The 21,145-nt window shown below is 32.9% G+C and overlaps 1 protein-coding gene across 9 annotated transcripts in view; it reads right to left on the bottom strand.

Annotated features, from left to right (window-relative positions):
- LOC130641336 (uncharacterized) overlaps positions 1 to 8,092 on the bottom strand; it is a 77,404-nt gene extending 69,312 nt beyond the window's left edge. Inside the window, exons 1-5 of one of the 9 annotated variants that reach the window (XM_057448100.1) lie at positions 5,963 to 8,082; positions 5,499 to 5,659; positions 3,305 to 3,533; positions 1,814 to 2,425; positions 1,561 to 1,721 (exon numbers count right to left, since the gene is read on the bottom strand). Coding sequence is in view for 6 of the 9 variants with exons in the window: in XM_057448099.1 (XP_057304082.1) it covers positions 3,305 to 3,306 (2 nt within the window). In the remaining 3 variants the exon portion in view is untranslated. Of the gene's footprint in view, positions 1 to 1,560; positions 2,426 to 3,304; positions 3,534 to 5,498; positions 5,660 to 5,962 lie in introns of all 9 variants that reach the window. The other 8 variants (XM_057448101.1, XR_008982449.1, XM_057448099.1 and 5 more) reach the window with 8 other exon arrangements.
- Positions 8,093 to 21,145: the final 13,053 nt, after the last annotated feature.

The raw sequence follows: 21,145 nt of genomic DNA, 5'->3' as shown, positions 1-21,145 counted from the left end.
AAAGGTTAATCAAAACTGTTCTTATCAATAAACTTGAAGAGTTATGTGACAGTAAAAGGTTCAGATAGCTAGCTACCCAACTGCATTTAACATAAGAAAGTTGTTGCACCTAACTGTATTTTACTATTTTAATTTATTAATCAGAGTAAAAATTTGATTGGGAAAGATAACACAAAAATAAATATACAATGTTATATATATCTAATATAAAACTAAATAAAAACCTTAAAGGAATAGCAATTAATAAAAATATAAGCTAGCTATATCTGACTTTATGATGCTATCTCGTAGTCAAAATTTAAAAATTAATTTGTTCAGGATTTGCATACATGCCTAAAAAATAAAACGTAGGAAACAGCATGGCGTAAGACTGGACCTGAGCACTTAGTACAGGTAAACCCTGTTGCACATGCGTATAGGCTTAATACCCTCCTCGTAAAAATATTTTATTGCATCTTTAGGTTATATAAATAAAAACACAAGAAACAGCCAGCTGTTCTTCTGTCCCGCCAAAACAATTACTAAACAAGAAAACCGTCCGGTTTGATCACACATTCATATTGTACACATACTTTATACTTAAATATTGTATTATGTTTATATATCTTGTATCTATGGCAACGTTCTTGTTTATATAGACCTGTTGTACAATTTTTATTTTTTTTGAAAATGGGTGTACCAGGCCTATCAATAAGAAAATAACACCAGAGCAGTAAATCGCTCCCCCAAGGTTACAATAATTTAAACTGATAAATTATAAACGCATATTTTATCACAAAGTCTTTTTTATATATTTTTGTTCTTTTTTACTGTACATAATAAGAAAGAGAACATTGCTTACCATGAATTGATATTACTCAACTAGAAAATTTTTTTTTAGAATTGGGGGAGCAATTAATGGCTCAGCTAGTTTCTTATTTCTCAGCGAGCCTTAGCGTGAGCAAGAGCAATTGCTCTGCCCTTATTGATAAGCCTGGTGTATGACACACAAAACGTAGTAAAATGTTATTTTAATTTGTACACATCATTCTCTGCTTAACAGCCGTTTTCCATGCTAGCATGGGTTGGATGGGGTATATTAATGACCCTCTTCCAATCTGATCTCGACTGTGTTAGATCTAAACTCAACTTCCGTTGTATAAAGTCTGTCTTTATAACCTCTGTCAAGTCTTTTTCGGTCTGCCTCTGGGCTTTGCCCCAGGAACTATCAAGTCTCTACACTTTCTTACCCAATTATCCCACTCCATTCTTTCCAAGTGCCCCAGCCAATTCAATCTTCTTATCTGGATAACATCTTTAATTCTACGGAGACTTAGCCTGCTTCTTAGCTCATCTGAACTCTTTCTGTCTCTCAGACTGGCATTACACATCCATCTAACCATTCTCATATCATTCCTTTCTAAACGGTCAAAATCTTCCTGCTTCACTGCCCATGTCTCACTACCGTACAACATAACACTTCTTACACAGGCCTCATACAACTTACCTTTTGCCTCAATTGACAGGACTCTGCTAGTCAACAAAGGAAGTTGTTAAACTCGCAATATGTGTATGACTAACCTGTAGGTTATCTTCACAGTTCTCCTAATAACACAACACCAAATATACCCAATTGATTTACACACAACACAATACCACTATTATAAACACAATGATTTCACCAGCAAGATTGGTTCAACACAAGTAAACCCCACCACCAATTGATTCTTATTAGTAATCGCCTAGAATGGAAGATTAACAATCTCCCTCTATTTTCTTTTCTGCACGTTGTTCACTTTATGCTGCTATGGGAGGAATTTATAGCGACTCCTACTTGCTTAGTATAGTGGTCCTGGGGAGAAATTGGCTTTTCACCAATGCCCTCTACTATACAAGTCTTGATCTAACAGTTACTGAAGACTATTCTTTCTTGGGTCCTTAGTTGTGTGATGCTAAGTGCTAAGTGGTGTTTCAGCAATGAATTCTAAAAAATAAAACTCAAAAAAACTTTATAATAAAACATTTTGAAAACACAACATTTGATTGGTCACTAATACTCATCATGACCATTTTGTAGCACATTCAGTAGAAGTGTGCTATTTGCTCTGCTTTGTTAACACATCTGCTAACTGATGTTTGGTGGGAATCCACTTCAATATAACTTCCTTTTGATTGATGCTCTGTCTGAGAGAAGCCATGTCAACTCTTAATCACTTATCTTCTAAAGCATTTGTTGAATATGCAGCTTCATACAAAGATTTGTTATCTGTGTAGCACAAGATACCTTCTAGATCTGTCTTCACAATTTCCATTATTACATTTTTCACCCAGATACATGCATCAATACCATTAACAAGTGCCAATGTTTCTGCTGCAAGTGTGCTACGCACAACTCTTTTAATCTTTTTTGACTGCCATGTGATAGGTGTCATGGTGTTCTCAACACCTTTAAGAAAAACAAAAATTCCACTTTGAGAGCTTCCGTCATGTAGATTTCCAAATGAGGCGTCAGCGTACAAGATTAATTGTAATGGAGGTTTCAACTTCCAAAATTTTAGGCAAATATCAGGATCCAATTTCAACTTCTTTACCAATTTATTAGCTCTCATAACATCATCAACATTTGCACGGTTTAACTTTGTGCTTAACTGACAAACATCAAAAGAAATATCTGGCCTTGATTGAGAAGATACCCAATTTAATTGACCACAAATACATCGAAACTTAGACTGCTCTTCATGTGAGAGAGAACAGTTGAAATACCGTTAAGTTTTGGTTAATTAGAACAAATATAACATAATGCCAAATGACACTTTTAAATGTTTGACGACATTGTCTTTAAAAGCATTCTTACATTGTGTTCCTGCATCTTGCAGTTTCTTTTGTTGAACATACTTTATGATTTTGTTTTATTGAGAGAGAACGTAGTGGCAAGATTGTCATTATGTTCATTATATCTTTTAGGTTTATATGTACGGCTTTATGCCATAATAAAGAATAAAGATCTATTCACAACTTCAGCTTAAATACAAGCACTTCTCATCCCCATCAAGATAAACAATTGTCAAATAATTTATAATTTTGAAAGTTTTCTGGAAATTGGCAAAATTAGTTGTAATACAACTTCACTTACAATATTTGGGCCAATAGTTAGAAAACCAATAAAGATATTTTCAAAAAGACAAATTCTAAACGTCTTTCGTATGGGATTAACTCGTTCCTTTTATTGGAACGTTTTCTCTGCATCCATTATTTTAAGGCTAAATGGATGTCACATTTATTTTTGGCAACAGAGTATGATAATTTAATAACAAAAAAAGCTTACATTTGGCGATAACACCCAGCAGCTATTTTTCTGGTATCCTATATGCTCTACCTTCTGGTACTTTATGGGAGCTTCCATTTCACCATACTGCATTTTTAGCCATTGTACATAGTGACGAATAGTTTTAATGTCAGCCCCCACACCTAGGCTGCCTTTAGGATAGTATCTTTGAACTCCTTTTATATAACTTGTAGTTGTTTGTAGATTATCTTGAGATAAAACTATATATCTAAATAGGAAAATGCATATGATGACTGTATATATATAGAATGGAATACAGGATTGAAGTTACAGAATTCTCAATAGCCCTCTGAATCTTTCCATCAGAGGTAATACAGGTTCTTAAAACTGCATCAAAAATACAACATTATGTTTTTTGGTCTGACATTTTTCAAGGAATTGTACAGTTATTAATGCTACATCATACAATGCATTATACTTAATAGAAATGAATAGCGTCTGTCCACATAAAACTGAGCCTAGCTGATTATGGGAAAAGAAAAAATCCTGTTCTGATGAAAAAAAAATGAAACAATTTCATTTTGATGCTGAAACATTGTGTGAACAAAAGCATTAAAACAAAATGGCAACATTAACACGCATATAGACAAATGCTCATCTTGTATTTATTGCATAAGTGACTGACTTTTAGTCAGTTTTAGTTTGCTGTTCCACATTATATTGCAGGACGATTTCTTCTTATCTATCTATCACCAACATGTAAACATAGTGTAGTCTTACTATATTATATTTAGACTAGTCGATAAGGCCTGAGGAGAAATCCACTGAAGCAGGATAAAAATGAGAAAGAAGCTTGATTTGAATTTTGATGACGTCAGCAACCCATCCAGGAAAAAAATTAGAACCTTGTTTTCACGTTGCCTCTATTGTGCAGACCTTGAAGCACTGATCAAGAAAATGTATATGATCATGTCCTGTTGATGAACGGTTAATGAGATATAAGGGTTTTAAAAGTTTTGCTGACATCAGCAAAGACCTGCTGAAATACTAAAATTTTTTTTTTAGAAATTTGTACACCTGTTGCCTTCATTGCATAGATCTTGAAACACTGAGCAAGAAAATGTATAGGATCATGTATCTTTGACAAACGGTTACAGAGATATTAGGGTTTGAAGGTTTTTTGATGACGTCATCAACCCATCTATTCCCAAACAGATTTAAGGACCCAGGTTTAGGAAACTTGCCCAAATTGGTCCCAGGTGATCCCTAGTTACCCATGCAGTGAAAAATCACCACATCATTTCCACGTTATTTAGCCTCAAAGTTTTAGGTGCACTGTAATGGCTTTAAGTTTAAAGTAGATATTGAAGTCAAAATAGTAATATTGACATCGCATGCCATAACATCAGAAAATTTAGCATGTGAGACATAACTTTTTCGGCTACATCAAAGAAAAATGAACGAATCCACTTTTTCTGTTACAGAAAGACAGACGGACAGACTTAGTGTATTATTATATAGACTAGTCGATAAAGCCTGTGGATAATCCAATTAGGCAGAAGGACAATGGAAAAAATAGGTTGTTTAAGTTTTTTTGCTGACTTCAGCAGTGCAAATGCAAAAAAAATTAAATCAAGAAACTTGTTTTTATGTTTCCTCCATTTTATAGAGCTTACACTGCTGATCAAGAAAATGTATATGATCATGTGCTTTTGGTGAGCGGTTAATGAGATATAAGGGTTTAAAAATTTTGCTGACGTTAGCAATGGCCCCGTCAAAACCCGGAAAAAAGAAATTTTTATACCTGTTGCCTTCATCATATAGATCTTGAAACGCTGATTAAGAAAATGCATAGGATTGTGTACTTTTGACAAACGGTTGCAAAGATAAAGGTTTGAAGGTTTTTTTTTTGATGACGTCATTACCTCGTTCCAAGTTATTTGGCCTCGAAGTTTTAATAGCTTCATTAATTTAACATAGGATATTGACGTTAAAGTAGTGTTATTGACGTCACGTCGTAACATCAGAAAATTTAACATATTAGACATGTATTTTTCTGCAACATCAAAGAAAAATAAGCATATCAACTTTGCCTGTTACAGACACACGGAACTGGCGTATTATTATAGAGATTTAACAATAACGCAGTCTATGTACAAAATTTTCGTACATCATGTGTTTGTTATAGCAAAGTAAAAAGTAGAAAATTAGAAAAATTGGTAAACAATTATACCTGTCATTTTCCTCCACATCGGGCCTTGGAGTTAAATACATTACCCAATGTATATTGAAATTATCTTGTATTTCTCCAGCTATTTTGAGAACAAAATCTTGGAACAGCATTCTTTTTTTTCTGTTGACATAAGTCATTCCATTTAAATTTGTGAAAAGAACCTAAATGTAAAATTACACTATTCTTTATAGGTAAAATGTATTTTTTCACAGTCTCTTATTTTAGCTTAAAGATATTCTAGAAGATATGTTTATTTCACTGTTTTAAAGAAAAATATATAATATATACTTAACATCTTAAAAACTAGGTATTGATAACTTAAACAAAAACTATATTTACTGAGTTTTTAAGTTCTTTTGATGGAAACTTCGAAGTTAAAGAGAACATAATGTTACTTGTTTTTCGGTTAGTTTTAGGTTAGGGATACATAAATATTATTAGGGATTAGGAAATTACAAACATACCTCTTCTTGGTCAGAACCACTTAAACCACTAAAACGCAAAATACGGAAAACATTATTCCTTCTAAAATATTATTTTACATGTTTACATATTTGTTCACACCTTCCTTATTCCAAAGTTAAAGAGAAACAAACTTTTAAAACAACTTATATTATAAATTATTTAAAAGTTGGTCACAAAAATTCTCCCAAATTCTTTTTTGGAAAGTATTTGTTTGTTGTAATGGCCTGGAACCTTTTTGATAATTCCCCTCCATTTTCCTAGAAAATGACGCAATAAACACTGTTTTGTCCCTAAATTCTCATAAAACTTTGCAAGATAGAGCAGCAAAAAACAAAAAAACAGTAACATTGTAATAAACTATTATTATATAAGCATTTGAGCAAAGTGATGGATTTTTGAATAAGAGGAATTTGACCATCTCCTTTTGGTGTAACAAAAAATGTGTCATGATTCAGAGATAATTTAGATATATATAATTTCTTACAACTTCATTTTCACTATGGGTTTAGTCCAAGTGAAAATGGTAAATCAGAAATTTTTTGATTGTAACATCATAGTTTAATTAAGAGGATTTTGACTGTTTAGAAATAAATGATAAAAGAATGGTAGGTTAATGTGTAATGACAGTCTAAGAGACAAAAGAGGTTTGATAAGCTAAGAAGCAGGCTAGCATTTAAGATGTTATAAACATAAGAAGATTGGGTTGGTGGGCACATTTGGAAAAATGAAGGAAGATAATCAGGTAAAAAGATATAGACACTTAGTTACAGGGCCAAAGACTGAGAAAACTTGACAGGGGGTAATAAGGACAGAATTGATACAGATGAATTTGAATTTAGATTTAATACAGCCTAGAACAGATTGAATTTTTGAACAATTCTGAAAAACTTGATGAGTAACTTTAACTTTTCAATCCCTTTAACATAAAGTGGTTTCAAAAAGTCTGTTTTCTCATAATTTAGATGCTTAAACACTTGTATTTAAATCACTTTGAAATTTAAAGGTGTGCAAGAGACATTAATCTATTTTAGTGTTAGTGTGATATCTACAAAGCTAGGTAACTACCCATATCTCTTGTTCTGGTTGTATATCCAAACCAACTGAGATTAGAAAAAGCATTGGGCCTAATACAGACCCTGTGAAACCTCTCAAAAGTTAGTTGGTTTGAATTTTACACCATTGACATCAACATATTTACTCTGTGTTTTTAACTACCTATAACTTCCTGACATAAAATTTATGGTATGTGTGTGTGTTCTTATAAATAGGAACTATTAGAAAAATTGTGGAAATCTTGAATCCATGTCTTGGAATAGTCTTATTCCTACTTTTCGAAATTATTACATGTTTAAAAATTCGTGATTTAAGCAATTAAAATCCCTAAAAAATTTAATCTATTTATTCAGTATTTTTAGCATCTTGCTGTTTGTTTTCGTTGTTTTTTCCCAAATTTTCTGGCATACCACTTCCTTGCAATATATACCATCTCAAAAATACAAGCTATAGTCTAACTATAACTTATTTCAGGATGGTGGTATGCAAAGCTTTGCTAAATTAATTGCCTTCTTCATTGACTTTAATTAGCGACTTTTCTCGAGAAGCTAGAATATTTTATATACATGATTGTAAAACAAATTGTTAATAAATAATATCTCATACTTGCCACTTATGTACGCTTATGAATGTATTGTACAAGTTAGAAGTCATTTATAAAACCTAGTGACAAAAATATGTGCAGTGTTCTGGAAGTAATAAAAATATAAATTTATTTTTGCCAGTAAGAAAATGAGTAAAATTACAAGTGCTAGATTTAGATATATATAGTTACTATAATTATCATGGCAGGAGACCAATACTGTAGCAGAAGCTAATAGGAATGTAGAGGTCAAACAAAGGTAAAAAGAAAAAAAAGCGAGGGAACTGTATTAACTATGAAAAGTAGATGCTGGTGTCATTAAATTGTCAGAAATTTTTTTTGTTTTGTTTTAGATGTTTATACATTGTGTGTTTGCTGGTATTTACTTACCATCATTGACGCAGGTAGTATGTTTATTGATTTTACGCACTGCATTTTTACCTACTTTGTATCATATATATATTGTATCTCTTCTTTCAGTATACATTCCAATACACCCTTTTAATAACCCCCCCCCCCTGCTTATTGGTTCTCACTGATATCATTTATTTACATATTATATTTTTGCAATTTTAGGAATAACCTCATCTTTAATTACATAGCAGGTAAAAATGTAAATTTTAAACTTTACTTACAATGGTCTTAGAAAATGCCATGAGAAGAAATGGGACTTATGTATGTGGAGAAAAAAACTATGGAGCATACATAATAAAGCGTGGAAAAATAAATAATGTGTCTGTGTCTAGGCAACACTGTGTTCCCCTAGTGTTTCTTTTATTTTCATATCACTATTGCCAAAAACTGACTATATTCACTCAGCTTTCCTCAGAGATTGTCACTCCAAAGGACAAATTTGCAATTCATTTTTTATAAAAAATGTTCAGCATGAGCTTAAGCCTTACTATTGTTTTATTTTTGTTCTTAATTTTTGTTCAACTCTAATTCATTTTGCAGCACCTTAAAAATTTTGTAATTTAAAATCTATATATATAGTTAACAGAAAAAAACTATTTTTTGGATCCAAACTATACTATGCTCAAATTTTTTAACAAAAATGACCAACATAACATGTGAATGTTCCACTGCAGTTGAAAAATATTATATATCGAAGTGTCTGCTGCACCGGTACCGGAATCGTACATCGAAGAACTACTGAACCGGTACCGGATTCGTAGATTTAAGAACTGTTGCACCGGTAATGAAACTTTACCGGACCCCATATTTGTAAATCTAGTGCACCGGTACAGGATCTTAATTAATTCGTAGCTTTCTTTGTTGCCTTTTCGGACGAGGATTATCAAAATAAAGTAAGGAAAAATAACGTGTTTTATGCAGCGATAACTACTGTTTCTTTTTTGCGAAAAAACAATCTACAAAGTTCGTTGTTTTAGCAATCAATCGAGTAAAAAATAAATATAATAAAAAAATATAAGTTCGCAAATAACAATTGGCTTAAAGGTATAAACATAACGGCATTTTTGCTTGTTTAAACTTGACTGGAGTTTAAAACTCTAAAATTGTGAGAAGCTCCGTTCGCAGCGGTATTCCTTCTCCGTGTTAGCATACGCCATTTGTTGAAAGAGGAACAACAGTGAATCAACTTTCGCTTGAGTAACGCCCATTTTCGCGACAGTGACTTCTCTTTTAAATGCCTTTAATGTGTGGAAGAGACATATTAATACTTTTACACCAAGAAATGTAACTTTTATTAGTTCTCTTTCATTCAAATCCTTGTCCGCCATAATCACACGAAGATTCTCTGAAGAAGGATTGTTTTGTTTAAAAGTTTCCAAAAACCAGGACAATGTTTCTTTATCTTCCATAGCAAGAAGCGCCACTCCAACAATTTCACTTTGGCCCATCGAATTTCCACTAACATGAAGTAAACTGGAATTTTTAGCTAAGTTAGTTTATAGGTAGCATCAACACAAATCAATTCTGGATATGCTTCATACGCATCCTTCATTTCCTCATATTGAAAAAATAAACCCTTAAAATTGTTGTTAACGTCACTGCATAAATGAACTGAGGAATCTAGAAAAAAATGCGAGGAATGGTAAACACACAAAAATACTATCTCAGTGAGCGCTAATGACGTCGTCGTTTTAACCTTAACGACGCCCTCAAAATAAAAGCAAAGTGACAGGGCTGTAGATAATCGTCACTTACTGTATATAAAAAAACAGTTTTATAGAACACATTAATAAAGAGGTCTGGAAACAGGGTCGCTAATTAATGTAAACAAAATACGCACTGAACAGCTCGTTGTGCAGAACCTCTTCCTTTGAATTTTCTTCCACCATGAACACAAGCATATTTTAATTCATAGTACTGAAGCTCGGATTTTATTATTTTCGTCAATCCTTTTTGTGAAGCCTTAACAGTTCGACCATCTCTAACGTAGACATCAACAAAATTCTTCTCTTTGTATGTATCTAATTTTGTTTTAATTCTTGAAAAGTCGAAAATTTTTCCCCAACAACAAAAGTAATCGACATACTGAATTTGTGCCTATCGAGATGCCGTATCAAAACTATAAAATTCTTCAGCGAAAAAGAATATCTTCTCCGCGTATGAAAGCAGTACAGCTGGTTTCCTCAAGAAAACTTCAAGCGTCTAGGCTCTTACCTATTTAATATGCAAGGGTTTGTATCCACGAAATAGAAACCAGGCTTTTGCTTCTTTGAAACGAATCATTCTATTGAAACGTTCCAAACGGTCAAGGGATTAAACATGTATCGCAGCAACCTCTCTAAGTTGATTTTTTCAGGATATGAAAAATTACCATTTCTAGTAATACTTATTTTATCGTCTTCGTTGTCAAAATAAAATTTTACACAAAAAAACTAGGAAGTTTGCTGAAAAATCCTGTGCCGGTTCACTAGCTGTGAGCCGGAGAAATCCGGTACCGGTTCAGTAGTTTTTCGATGTACGATTCCGGTACCGGTGCAGCAGAAACTTCGATTATATATTGATTCCTCTTTTGAAAACTGTAAATTACAAATGTTTATTATATATATTTTAAATCTAAATATTTCATCATTTAAATATTCTGTTTCCTGTTTCAAAATTTGATGTTAATTAGGATTCTACAATTCATACCTTTTTGTGAGTTTAAAACCTGTTCCAGGAACCTTTCGTTTGCACCATGCTTACAAACATGTATCAGGTGCGTTTTATTTTGCTAAAATTTGCTAAATGATTGACGTCACGAATTATGAGTTCTAATGCGTCTCAATGCAGAGTGGCGCGAATAGCTTCGATCGTGCATTTTGAGTACGAACCCAGTTGTTTTACTATACGCTATTTAAAAAAAAATAATCTTGAAAGATTTATGTTTTTTTAGTATTTTTTAAGGCGAAGAAATCAGTAAAATTCAAGCTATGCAAATAGTTTTATTTAGGAAATCTCAGCCGCATATTGTTCTTATAGATAGAATTGTACTTATAAAAAGTTACCATATCGGGAGATTGGGTGATCTTCTTTTCAGTAAGCTCTCCAAAATTTAAACACTCGATGGTCTGTCGTTCCTCTTGGAAGAAATTGTCTTTTTTTTAAAAATTAGCACAATCCGGTTGTCTTTATATCCAAGCAGGGGTATTAAATGAGGTTTTCAAAACCTTTTGCGCAGTGCTTCACAGGCATTCTTTCAGGAAAAGATCGAACAAAAATCCACACGCACGCACTTCTCTTAAGAAAATCTTATTCGTGACAATAATTAAAGACAAATACAAAATGAACAAGAAGCCCTAGGGGCTCTTAGAATTTCCGCTCACTACCAAAATATTTGATGTCAACCTGTTAATTCGTTGTGTTATCGTGCCAAACATTCGAAGAGGTTTGGTGCATGAAGCTCTGAAGATAAAGCACACAAGTGACATTATATCTTCCAACAAACGCAAACAAAACGAAACGTGTTATAATAAACTCACATTATATCATTCATGGTTGAAAGTCTTGCGATTTATGGTCTTAAACGGCATTTAGTTGACAAAAAATCAAAATTTTGATGTCACCATCATGTTCAGCATACCTTTTTTATTAACTGTGCCAATTTTTGTCGAAAATAAAGTAGTTTTAATTTTTGGACCAATTTTGGCTTAAAATGACATTTAAGGTGACAAAAATCAAAATTTTGATGTCACCATCATGTTCAGCTTACATTTTCTGTTAACTGTGCCAAATTTTGTCGAAAATAAAGTAGTTTTAACTTTTGGAACAATTTTGGCCCAAAATGACATTTAGGTGACAAAAATCAAAATTATAATGTCACCATTATGTTTAGCATACTTTTTTTGTTAACTGTGCCAAATTTTGTTGAACACAGATACCAATTTTGGCCTGAAACGTCATTTAGATGACTTCCCAGTACTTAGGGAGTTTGGGTACGAAGTTTAAATCTGCAATTGATCATTTGGGACAAGGTTAGTTAGTTAGTCAGTTAGCGGTGGGAAACCAATACTATCCTCCTCTCAGAGGAACGTGAAATCCCTAGGTCGATTTTTTCTCAAAAAATGCTTCGAAAGAAAAAAACGACGGTTTTAAAGAATTTCCTACTTCTTCGGGCGCGGAAATTCAATTATAAAAAAATCGTCATAGTATGGTCGAAACGAATTAGCCACCGTCTAAATATTATAATGTATTGCGCACAACTAATAAATGTTTAAAGTAACAGGCCCATAGCAACAAAATAATTTTAACAATTCTTTATCTACATAGATTATATAATACAAAATTCAAATTGTTTTTACATATAAAAATAACAAGCGTGAATTTATCAGCAAATTGAAAAGAAAAAAAAAATTTTGCTTAGAGAAACATTTAAAATCCGATTATTTTTTTTCTTTATGCTTTTCTTCTGATTAGTATACGCGTAAGAAAAAAATATTATAATCGTCTTAATTTTAAAGTAAAACTTACCACGATGCATCCATCATGCTCATCATGAATTCGTTTAAAAATATGCAAAACAACAATGTGTTCGATTTCAGAGCGCGAGCATACGTTGCAAGTGTTAATGATATAACACCTACAGCCGGTGACCAAATTCCCTAGTGTATGATAAGATAATCATTTCATAAGTAACAACTTGTAAGAATTTCTTAAATGTTGATGTCTTCTTATTTGAAAAAGTTCCTTCACAATTTTCATAACATTGACGGCTAATTAGAAAAAGTTTTTGAACCGTTGAACAATTTCTTAATTTTGACGAGGTCTTTAAAAGGGATATTCATTAAAAAACTTGATCTTGACACAAAAAATCAACATATACAAAAAAAAGATGAAATAATGTCATTTTTGCCTCATCTAAAGTAATTTCTGTCCTTTTAAAATCTTGTTATGATAATCACTTTCATCCTCAATGCTCTTTCCAATTATGATTATGAAGCAAAGATAAAGATGTTGACCTCAAAAAGCTCTGGGGTGAGAATGGATATAATATCTGAATGCCCAGTAACATTGATTGGTGGGAGACAAAGCAATCCCGTTCATAATTTAAAAAAATTTTTTTTAGCTATTTTTCAAAATAGGCCACGCTGACGTCAGCAAGAATTATTTTGAAACAATCATTTCAAATATTCTAAATAACGTAAGATTGGCATGTAACTTAGACAAGTTTAAAGTACGCAATCGAAGTATGAAAAGGCTGTAAATCATTGTTTTTATAAGTATGATTCTGAATTAAGCATTTATCCCAATAATTTTTTTGCGCATGATTGCAGTAAAAGTTTTAAGGAAGACGGGTAGTCAGTTTCTTATAAAATTGTTTCCCTAACCTCGTCCCCAGGACTCTTTTTCACTTTTTATTGATGGGAACGCCATCGTATTATTAAAAATGAAAAAGAGCCCTTGGAACGAATTTGGTGTACGTTTGGCGTGTAACATTAAGACTTCTCTTGTGGCTATGTCTATTTGTTTCTTTGTTTACTTGTTTATTTGTTTATTTGCTTATTTATTTATTTGTTTATTTGTTTCACGCATTTAAACGCCTTTTTCGCAATCTTTATTCAGCAAAAGATTTCACACTTGTTGAAAACACCAATGCTACTTGAATCCATGTTAAGAATAATAGAAACACCTGAGAACACTTCCCCGTGTTTTAACTTATTTTTTATTCGCATTTGTGTAAGACTCTTTCTTTTCGGAACACATAATGATGAAATTAAGACGAAAACAGGTAATCTTTTTTTGTTCCCACACTGGATTAAAAAAAAAATCGGAAAAACAGATGTTTATGTTTTAAATTATCATTATAAGTATTATTCTTAATATTGCTATTATTATTTTAAATTTAATTGTCACAAATTTGCATTAGCTAATAGCAGAGATTTGTTCTTTATTTTGTGATTTTTTCTTTAAACTTGTTTAAAAAAATCGTCGTTTAATGAGTAAACATAGATACAAGGTTTTAACAGGTCACTGATTTGCGCTTTTTATTTACTAATTCTCTATTTAAATCGATTTAGTGACGTGGCTCCCAGGACCTTTTCGATTTCGATATAAAAGGCCTGTTTGGATGAGCTTGATTGACTTGCTATAATTTTTTTTGGTAAAAAATAATGATCATACAAATTAATGATAACAAAAATGTCAACCTTGTTCCCAGCGCCTGTTGTCTCTTTTTTATCACGGGACGTGCTTTGAAAATGATTCATTGTAAGAAACCCGTGCTTAAAAAACTAGAGGTTTTTAGCGTTAGATTTATAAAAACTTTTTTTAGAAGTCAAAGCCAAAACCGGCTCACTGTTTGATTATTCTAAGAACTTAAAATATTTAATTTTTCACTGGATAGTAGACTTTATAATGCGTGTACCTTTAGGGCCATTTGATATGCAATTTAAGACACCTTTAGTTTTTTGGACATTTTCCATTTTTACTTTATAATATTTGTTTCTTTTTGTTGCACATACTTATGTTATAGTCGTTTTGTTTCAGTGGTTATAAACATACATAGAATAATGCAGATTGTGAGCGACCTCGATCCTAGTTTTTTTTTTCTTTTTACCATCCTGTTATAAAAGAGACAACCCGGGGTCGTGGTTGAAATGAGAGTTTTGAAAATTCAAATAACTGCGTTGTATGTTTTTTGTTTGGTGTCCCTTACATCGGTTTAATGAGAGATTCGGTGGATTCTTCTGCGAGAATTCAGCTACACGGTTTTTTTCATAAGAAAATACTCCATAAGAATATCACAGGCTGAGAAATGGGTCAAAAATTAAGAATATCCTAAGAATATACTCAGGCTCGACCTTTTGTTTTAGATATGAAAATTTGTGTGATGCACAAATTTTGATTAGAAGTTTAATTTCTTATACTGTATGTTTATTGATTTCCGCCAGCGAAGGCGGAATCTTTAAAATCGCCTGAAGAGATAGATAGATAGATAGATAGAGACAGTGCAGCTAGTCTGGACGCCCGAAACTTATCCAGGCTAAAGATTTTTTTCTAAGAACGAAGTTAAACTGAGTTTTAAGCCAATAAGAATCCTAACAGTGCAACAGATTGTTTTATTATCCAATGAACAATAATTTATTTTAAAGTTTATATGCTATCGAAAGTTAAGCTCGTGCAGTGTAGCGTAATAGATGGCTTCCGTGTGTTTTGATTTTGCAAAGTAATTGGAGTATTGTTGAGGTACATATACAAGTCGCCCCATTGAATCTTTGGTAAAAGCTTCATGTCATCTTTCCAAGACGAGTCAACCAATGCATATGGGGCTGGTAGTATTGTACCATTTTTAAGTGTTAATTTTCCTTTATACTTTTGCTTATCGATGTTTTCTAAAGCAGAAAAATATTCAGATGTTTGCCATGTATCACAATTTGAAGTCATTTCGTTTTTATTAGCTGTGTAGTTTGATGTTTATAGTTCGTTGTCTCAACTTGTAAAGAGTTTCACTGGCAGGCGCTCAATGTTTTGACTGCCAGCACTTTGCGCATGCGCAATTAGTTCGCAAAATCAAAACACATGGAAGCCATCTATGAAGATCGTCTTATAATGCGCCATCTTTGATGTTACGTCATTTCTTTCTTTACAATTTTTCAAGCACGTAGACTAAAGCTATATTCAGCAGAACTAATTAATTATTCATGATTTTATTTTTTATTTATTGAGTTGTATTTTAACATTGCAGGTTAGTTAAGGCCAGGATACACTTGTATAGTATCATTAAATATATTCTATTATACAGTTATAATTTTTCTACAATATACTTATAATTTGTTAAAATATCGTTTTAAATTCATTTAATTTCATAACATTGTTGCCACAACAACGCTGGCAGATAATAGATCTATTATACAGTTATAATTTTTCTACAATCTATATTATAATGCCCGTATACGTCTGTCCGTCCGTCAGTCCGTCCGTCTGTCTGTCACGCAAAATGGTAGCTTAGCTGCGCAATAGCGAGAAGCACGCAATGCGGTATAAAAAGGACGGGCGAACCCGTGGTTGTTCCACAAACAATACGTAGTCCTCAAGTGAACAGAAAAACTCATCATGATCTGCATGCTTTTTTACTGCCAAGTCAAGGACTGATTTGGCAGAAGCATATTTTTGAACCTTTAGGGTAGCTTACTTCCTCTTAAAAATTTGTAATTCGGCATTGTTATTTTCCGAATTAGTCCAACATTAATTGTGGCCAATTCATTAGCTTCATTTCTGCATTTTCTCGTTACAGAAGATTGATTAATACTTTTAATGCTAGTACTCTTTTCTTCTTTTGGGAACGAATCTACCAACCTCGTCCCCAGGGTCTTGTGGCCCCTGAACCATTTTTACGGAGTGGCAATGCCCTGGGAACGAGGTTGCGAATCTACTAGAGATCTTTCTTCTTTTTTCACTTTTTGATATTCGTTGAATGACAAAGAAGGCTTTTTATTTTCCTTGTTATCAACATTCGAAACTTTTCTGCTACCACAAAAACAGCAAAATAAATCCAAGATATATATTTTTTTCCACGATTGCTGCAAAAACAGGCCATATCATCTGCCATGTTTGCTGTTTGAATTCCGAACAGTTGCAAGAGTATTTGAAGACTTGAGCATTGTTTATTATTTTTGAACACTTTGTGTATAAAGGTTCTTTTGAAAATATTATTTCTGTATTATGAAAAAGATTTGTGTATTTTGAATTTCATTTGTGTATCGTCCCTTCTCGACTTCCATAATAAACACATAAATTCGACCTGCGCTTATGTTAGATTAAAAAGACCCTGGGACAAGGTTGGTATTTCATCCAATATTATCCACAGTCGCATTATGATATAAGAAAATAAATTAAAAGCAATTGTTAAAAGTATCTGATAAACCAGTTTATCAGATACTTTTCACACCTATGAAAGTGTTTGATAAGTATTTAGTATTTTTTGTTTTACCCATCTGTTTCGTTTGAGATGAAAATTTAACCCCTTCTTTAAGTCTGTATGTGATATTCTTACATTTGATCGCTGGTTAACAAATACCTTTTTACTGGGCACAAGGTTGACTCGATAATTTGCCTTGTTCTATGGGATATAAATTTAACTCTTAACTCTTTTATTTCTTATCCGTGTAAATTTTGTAGTATTTTTCAAATAAAAAAACGTTTTTTAGAGAGCGTGTTTTTAAATTCAATCTCAACACTAAGGTTTAAGTGGCGCCCACGAATCCATTAAATTAAGTCAAGGGGAACATGATGCTTTTTCGAACGGGGGGTCCCCAACGCTCTTCTCATGTTGTATCAAAAGGACTCCGAACGCGTTAATTCTCCAAAGAACCTGAGGACTAAGTTTGTTAAGAGACTGAGATGTTGTGTTAAGTAGCGTAAGGTGTTTACATGCAGCTTATATTCATACACTCTAATCAAATTATATAAAGGGAAAAAGTGTTAAAAATTCTCTCTATTGCGTGTTTTGTAATGGCGCTGTATCACGCAACTGGAAATGGCTAAAATTATTTGCAATGTCATCAAGCCATTATTTAAAACATTTTAAAATTTTGACCAGTGACCTGTCACCTGCGACCTGTAGCTTGTGGAATACACCAGCTGCATATAATCCTTATAATTCTTATGCTACTTCTTTGTGAAAAAGTAACTCAACGTTCTTTGTTTTCCATATAGTGTGCAGTAGCGTAATAATCTCATTAGGCATCCAGCTTTCTTTCGTACTACGAAAATATAAACAGCGATGCCATACATCTATTTTATAAGTATTCTTATTTTAATTTTAATTTATAATTAATTTTAAAAGTATTCTTAAACTCATTAGTCTAAGAATGATTCTACCTGTAAGTATTGTACACTGGGTAATTCGTGATTTGTTCAGTATGATTTATTATTTTGTGTTTTTTGATTAGGCTATGGTGTCCTAACTACTAGACCATTTTCAAAACATCAGTTTTTATTGGAATATGCCGGCGATGTAATTACAGCAAAAGAAGGAAAAAGGAGGAATGCCATCTATGCAGAGCAAGGAATAGGATGTTACCTATTCTATTTTACACATGAAAATAAACAGCTCTGGTATGTTTTTATATTTCAACATTTATATACCCATGAAAGGGACATAAAGTGTCCGCGGCCTGTTTGAATGGTCAAAACTTTCGTCACACACGTTTTCTGACAATTTGCGACTTTCCCCTAAGTTTTGTTTGGCCTTAATATTGAAAAAATTGTACTTTACAGCAGGAGGTCTTACTTTTCTTACCTGGCACGGTTTTGTACAAGGACACTACACAACTGTGCCGTGTGTCATCCCTTCTGCATAAGTAAGTCGGGATATATGGCCGTTGGCATCCCCTCCCCCTCTTGCCAGGGTTACATTGCCCAAAAAAGCCCAGGTATAATAAAGTTAAGTGTATTTAAAATAATTGTTACAGTTTGATTGATTTTACTGTACTGCAGCAGTTGCAGTACTTCTCTAATTTTATCCGATTTATCAAAAATCGATAACATTCCATAAAGTTGTTTCTGTTAGTTGATACATTTCTATCCATCTGCACCCATCCTGTCGATACAGATGATTACGATATATTAAAACAACTTGTATCTCCTTATTTAACATTTCCAGGCAGTGATGTTATAATTCAAATTTTCTGACATTTTAGCATCGATGGTAGTAATTCATCTCAGCTCGGTCGTATTGTAAATGACTGTCCAATTGGGAACTGCTATGTGAAAAAAATTACGTTCAACAAAAAGGCTCATCTGGCATTGTATGCCAAAAGAAACATAAGAAAGGGAGAAGAACTCCGTTATAATTATGGAGATACGAGAAATCTCTGGTGGCGTTACAAGGTCTGTTCTAAATATAAAAGTGCTATAATAGCAACATTAGACTTTCTTTCCATCAGGCAATTTAACACATCGCCGCATCTTAAAAATACAATATTTTTGTCTTATAAAGACAGTTTTTAGTTATTTGCATGTTCTGTTTCCATTAGGGACCCATTACACGTAGTATTGAGCGAATGTCACCCTAAAAAAACTATAAGATTTACGTGCCGTGTATACTTTTCTGTATTTTTTTGAACTCTGCAAGATATATAAACAACAGTAAAATCGAAAGTTCGCTTTGGTGAGAAAGCAAAGACAACACGATGGACTATATTTGTTGAAAATGTTATTAGTGAATAGTACCTCAAAAAAGATTTTAATTCATCGTTGTTGCCTCAACTGGCTTTATAAGCAATAATTTATTATATTTAAATGCAGAATTTTAGCCAGGAGGCCCAGCGTAATTCTTTTTACCACCAGGAAATTGAAATAGTTAAGGTGGGAAAAATTACGCTGGGTCTCAAACAATTATTTCGCGCTTTTTGATTGGTTAATTTTATTGATCTTTGCTCACATGACCTTTGTTCTGAGCCAGAATGGCCTCACTTACCCGAAAAAAAAGAAATTCTAGTATTATTCAAGAGGAAAAGATGTGACCACGCCGACGTTTGCTATGGGATGCTTTCACATTTCTTTGTCTAAGCTTCGTTTGAGAGAAACCGAATTTGATATCCTTGAAAAAAGCTTTGTTAATTATACCATTAGTTTGACTTTTGTGTAAGACACTGAAGAATTTATTTATTTAATTTTAGGAAAAGACAACCACATCTTCAGAAAGTGAATTAAATACATCATGTCAACAACGACAGGTATGGCTTTTGGGTACACCAATGATATCAATACATCATGTTATTTTATTTTCTATCTGAAATTGAGTTTAGTTTTTAATCTTATTGTACAATTCTTAGGAAACGCACAGCAAGCCTACTGACGTTAATTCTATGAAGATGCTAAATTGCACACTCTGCAAGAAACACTTCTCGTTAAAGCAAAATTTAAAGAGGCATGTAAAAGAATGCCACCAGAAAATAAAGAGACATGGTTTTTCAATGATTTGCAGTAAATGTGGTCGCAAGCTATGCAATAGCTCATCGTTGAGACGTCACACGCTTAAATTTCATGAGACATAAACATTATTCTAAAACAACAATGTTGGTCCCGGTAACTCAAACATTCAAGGGTCCAAGGAAAGTATGTCGACTTAACGAATGCTCGAGATAAACGAAGCTCCTGTTAAGTCGATTTAATCTAAAATGACATTACAGTTCCAGTTTTAGCGATTTTGCAAGAGGTAGAGGAACAGGTTCTGGGAAAGGTACAATCTTGGTGATAAAAAAAGGCATGCAAGTCCCTTTTAAATTAAATTTGTTTTAATAGGCAGCATCATCTATTTAAATACAAAGTGTGATAGGTTATCCAAACACATTGACATCAATGGGGACGAAAAACGGATGAGTTAACAATTGTTTAAATTATCCGAGGTTCGAGTTATTGGGAAAGTATTAGCAAAAGTTCCAGGGACCCAAGAAAATAGTTCGAGATGATGAAAGTTCAGGTTACCGGTTGTTTGAGTTACCGTGAGCTAACTGTAGTAACAAACAAAAAATGCACATGGGGGAGATGAGTGTCTGTTTGCTCATTCTTAAGGAAAAAATACACGAGGAAATACATATTTCAGAGCAGATATATTTTTTAAATTTTCTTACAAAAACAACTTCAGGCTACACATTCTGTAAAACAAATGTACAAACGAATATTTTACATTTTGTAAACTATTTTTTTTTTATTAATATGGTTATGAAGGTCTTCCTAGCGTATTTGTAATTGTTTTTGAGATTTTTTTGACATTTTATATATCATGTGCGCGACTCTTAGTTAGTTAGCTATACATAATTATGTTTATTGTATTTACGTTTTGTGTTTAATTTTTTAAACATGCTTACAATTTTTGCTTTCCCAACCATGACCAACAGATGACTGCAATTTTCACAGAAATCAATCGTTTTCGTGGAAAAATTCACGGATTTACAACATCAGATCTCCGCCCTTCGTACGTTTCGCCAAGGATATCAAATTTATTTTCTCTCAAACGAAGCTAGAAATGTCAAAGCACTTCAAAGCAAACGTCGGCGTGGTCACATCTTTTCCTCTCCCCTTCCGTCAGAGCTCTTCGACATTTTTATACATACTGTAATAAAAAACAGGCGTGTACATTGTGGGAAACTGG

This window comes from Hydractinia symbiolongicarpus, chromosome 4 (assembly GCF_029227915.1).
Source record: "Hydractinia symbiolongicarpus strain clone_291-10 chromosome 4, HSymV2.1, whole genome shotgun sequence".
NCBI lineage: Eukaryota > Metazoa > Cnidaria > Hydrozoa > Anthoathecata > Hydractiniidae > Hydractinia > Hydractinia symbiolongicarpus.
The sequence above is the reverse complement of the archived record's forward strand: the minus strand, read 5'-3'. Positions and strand labels throughout refer to the sequence as shown.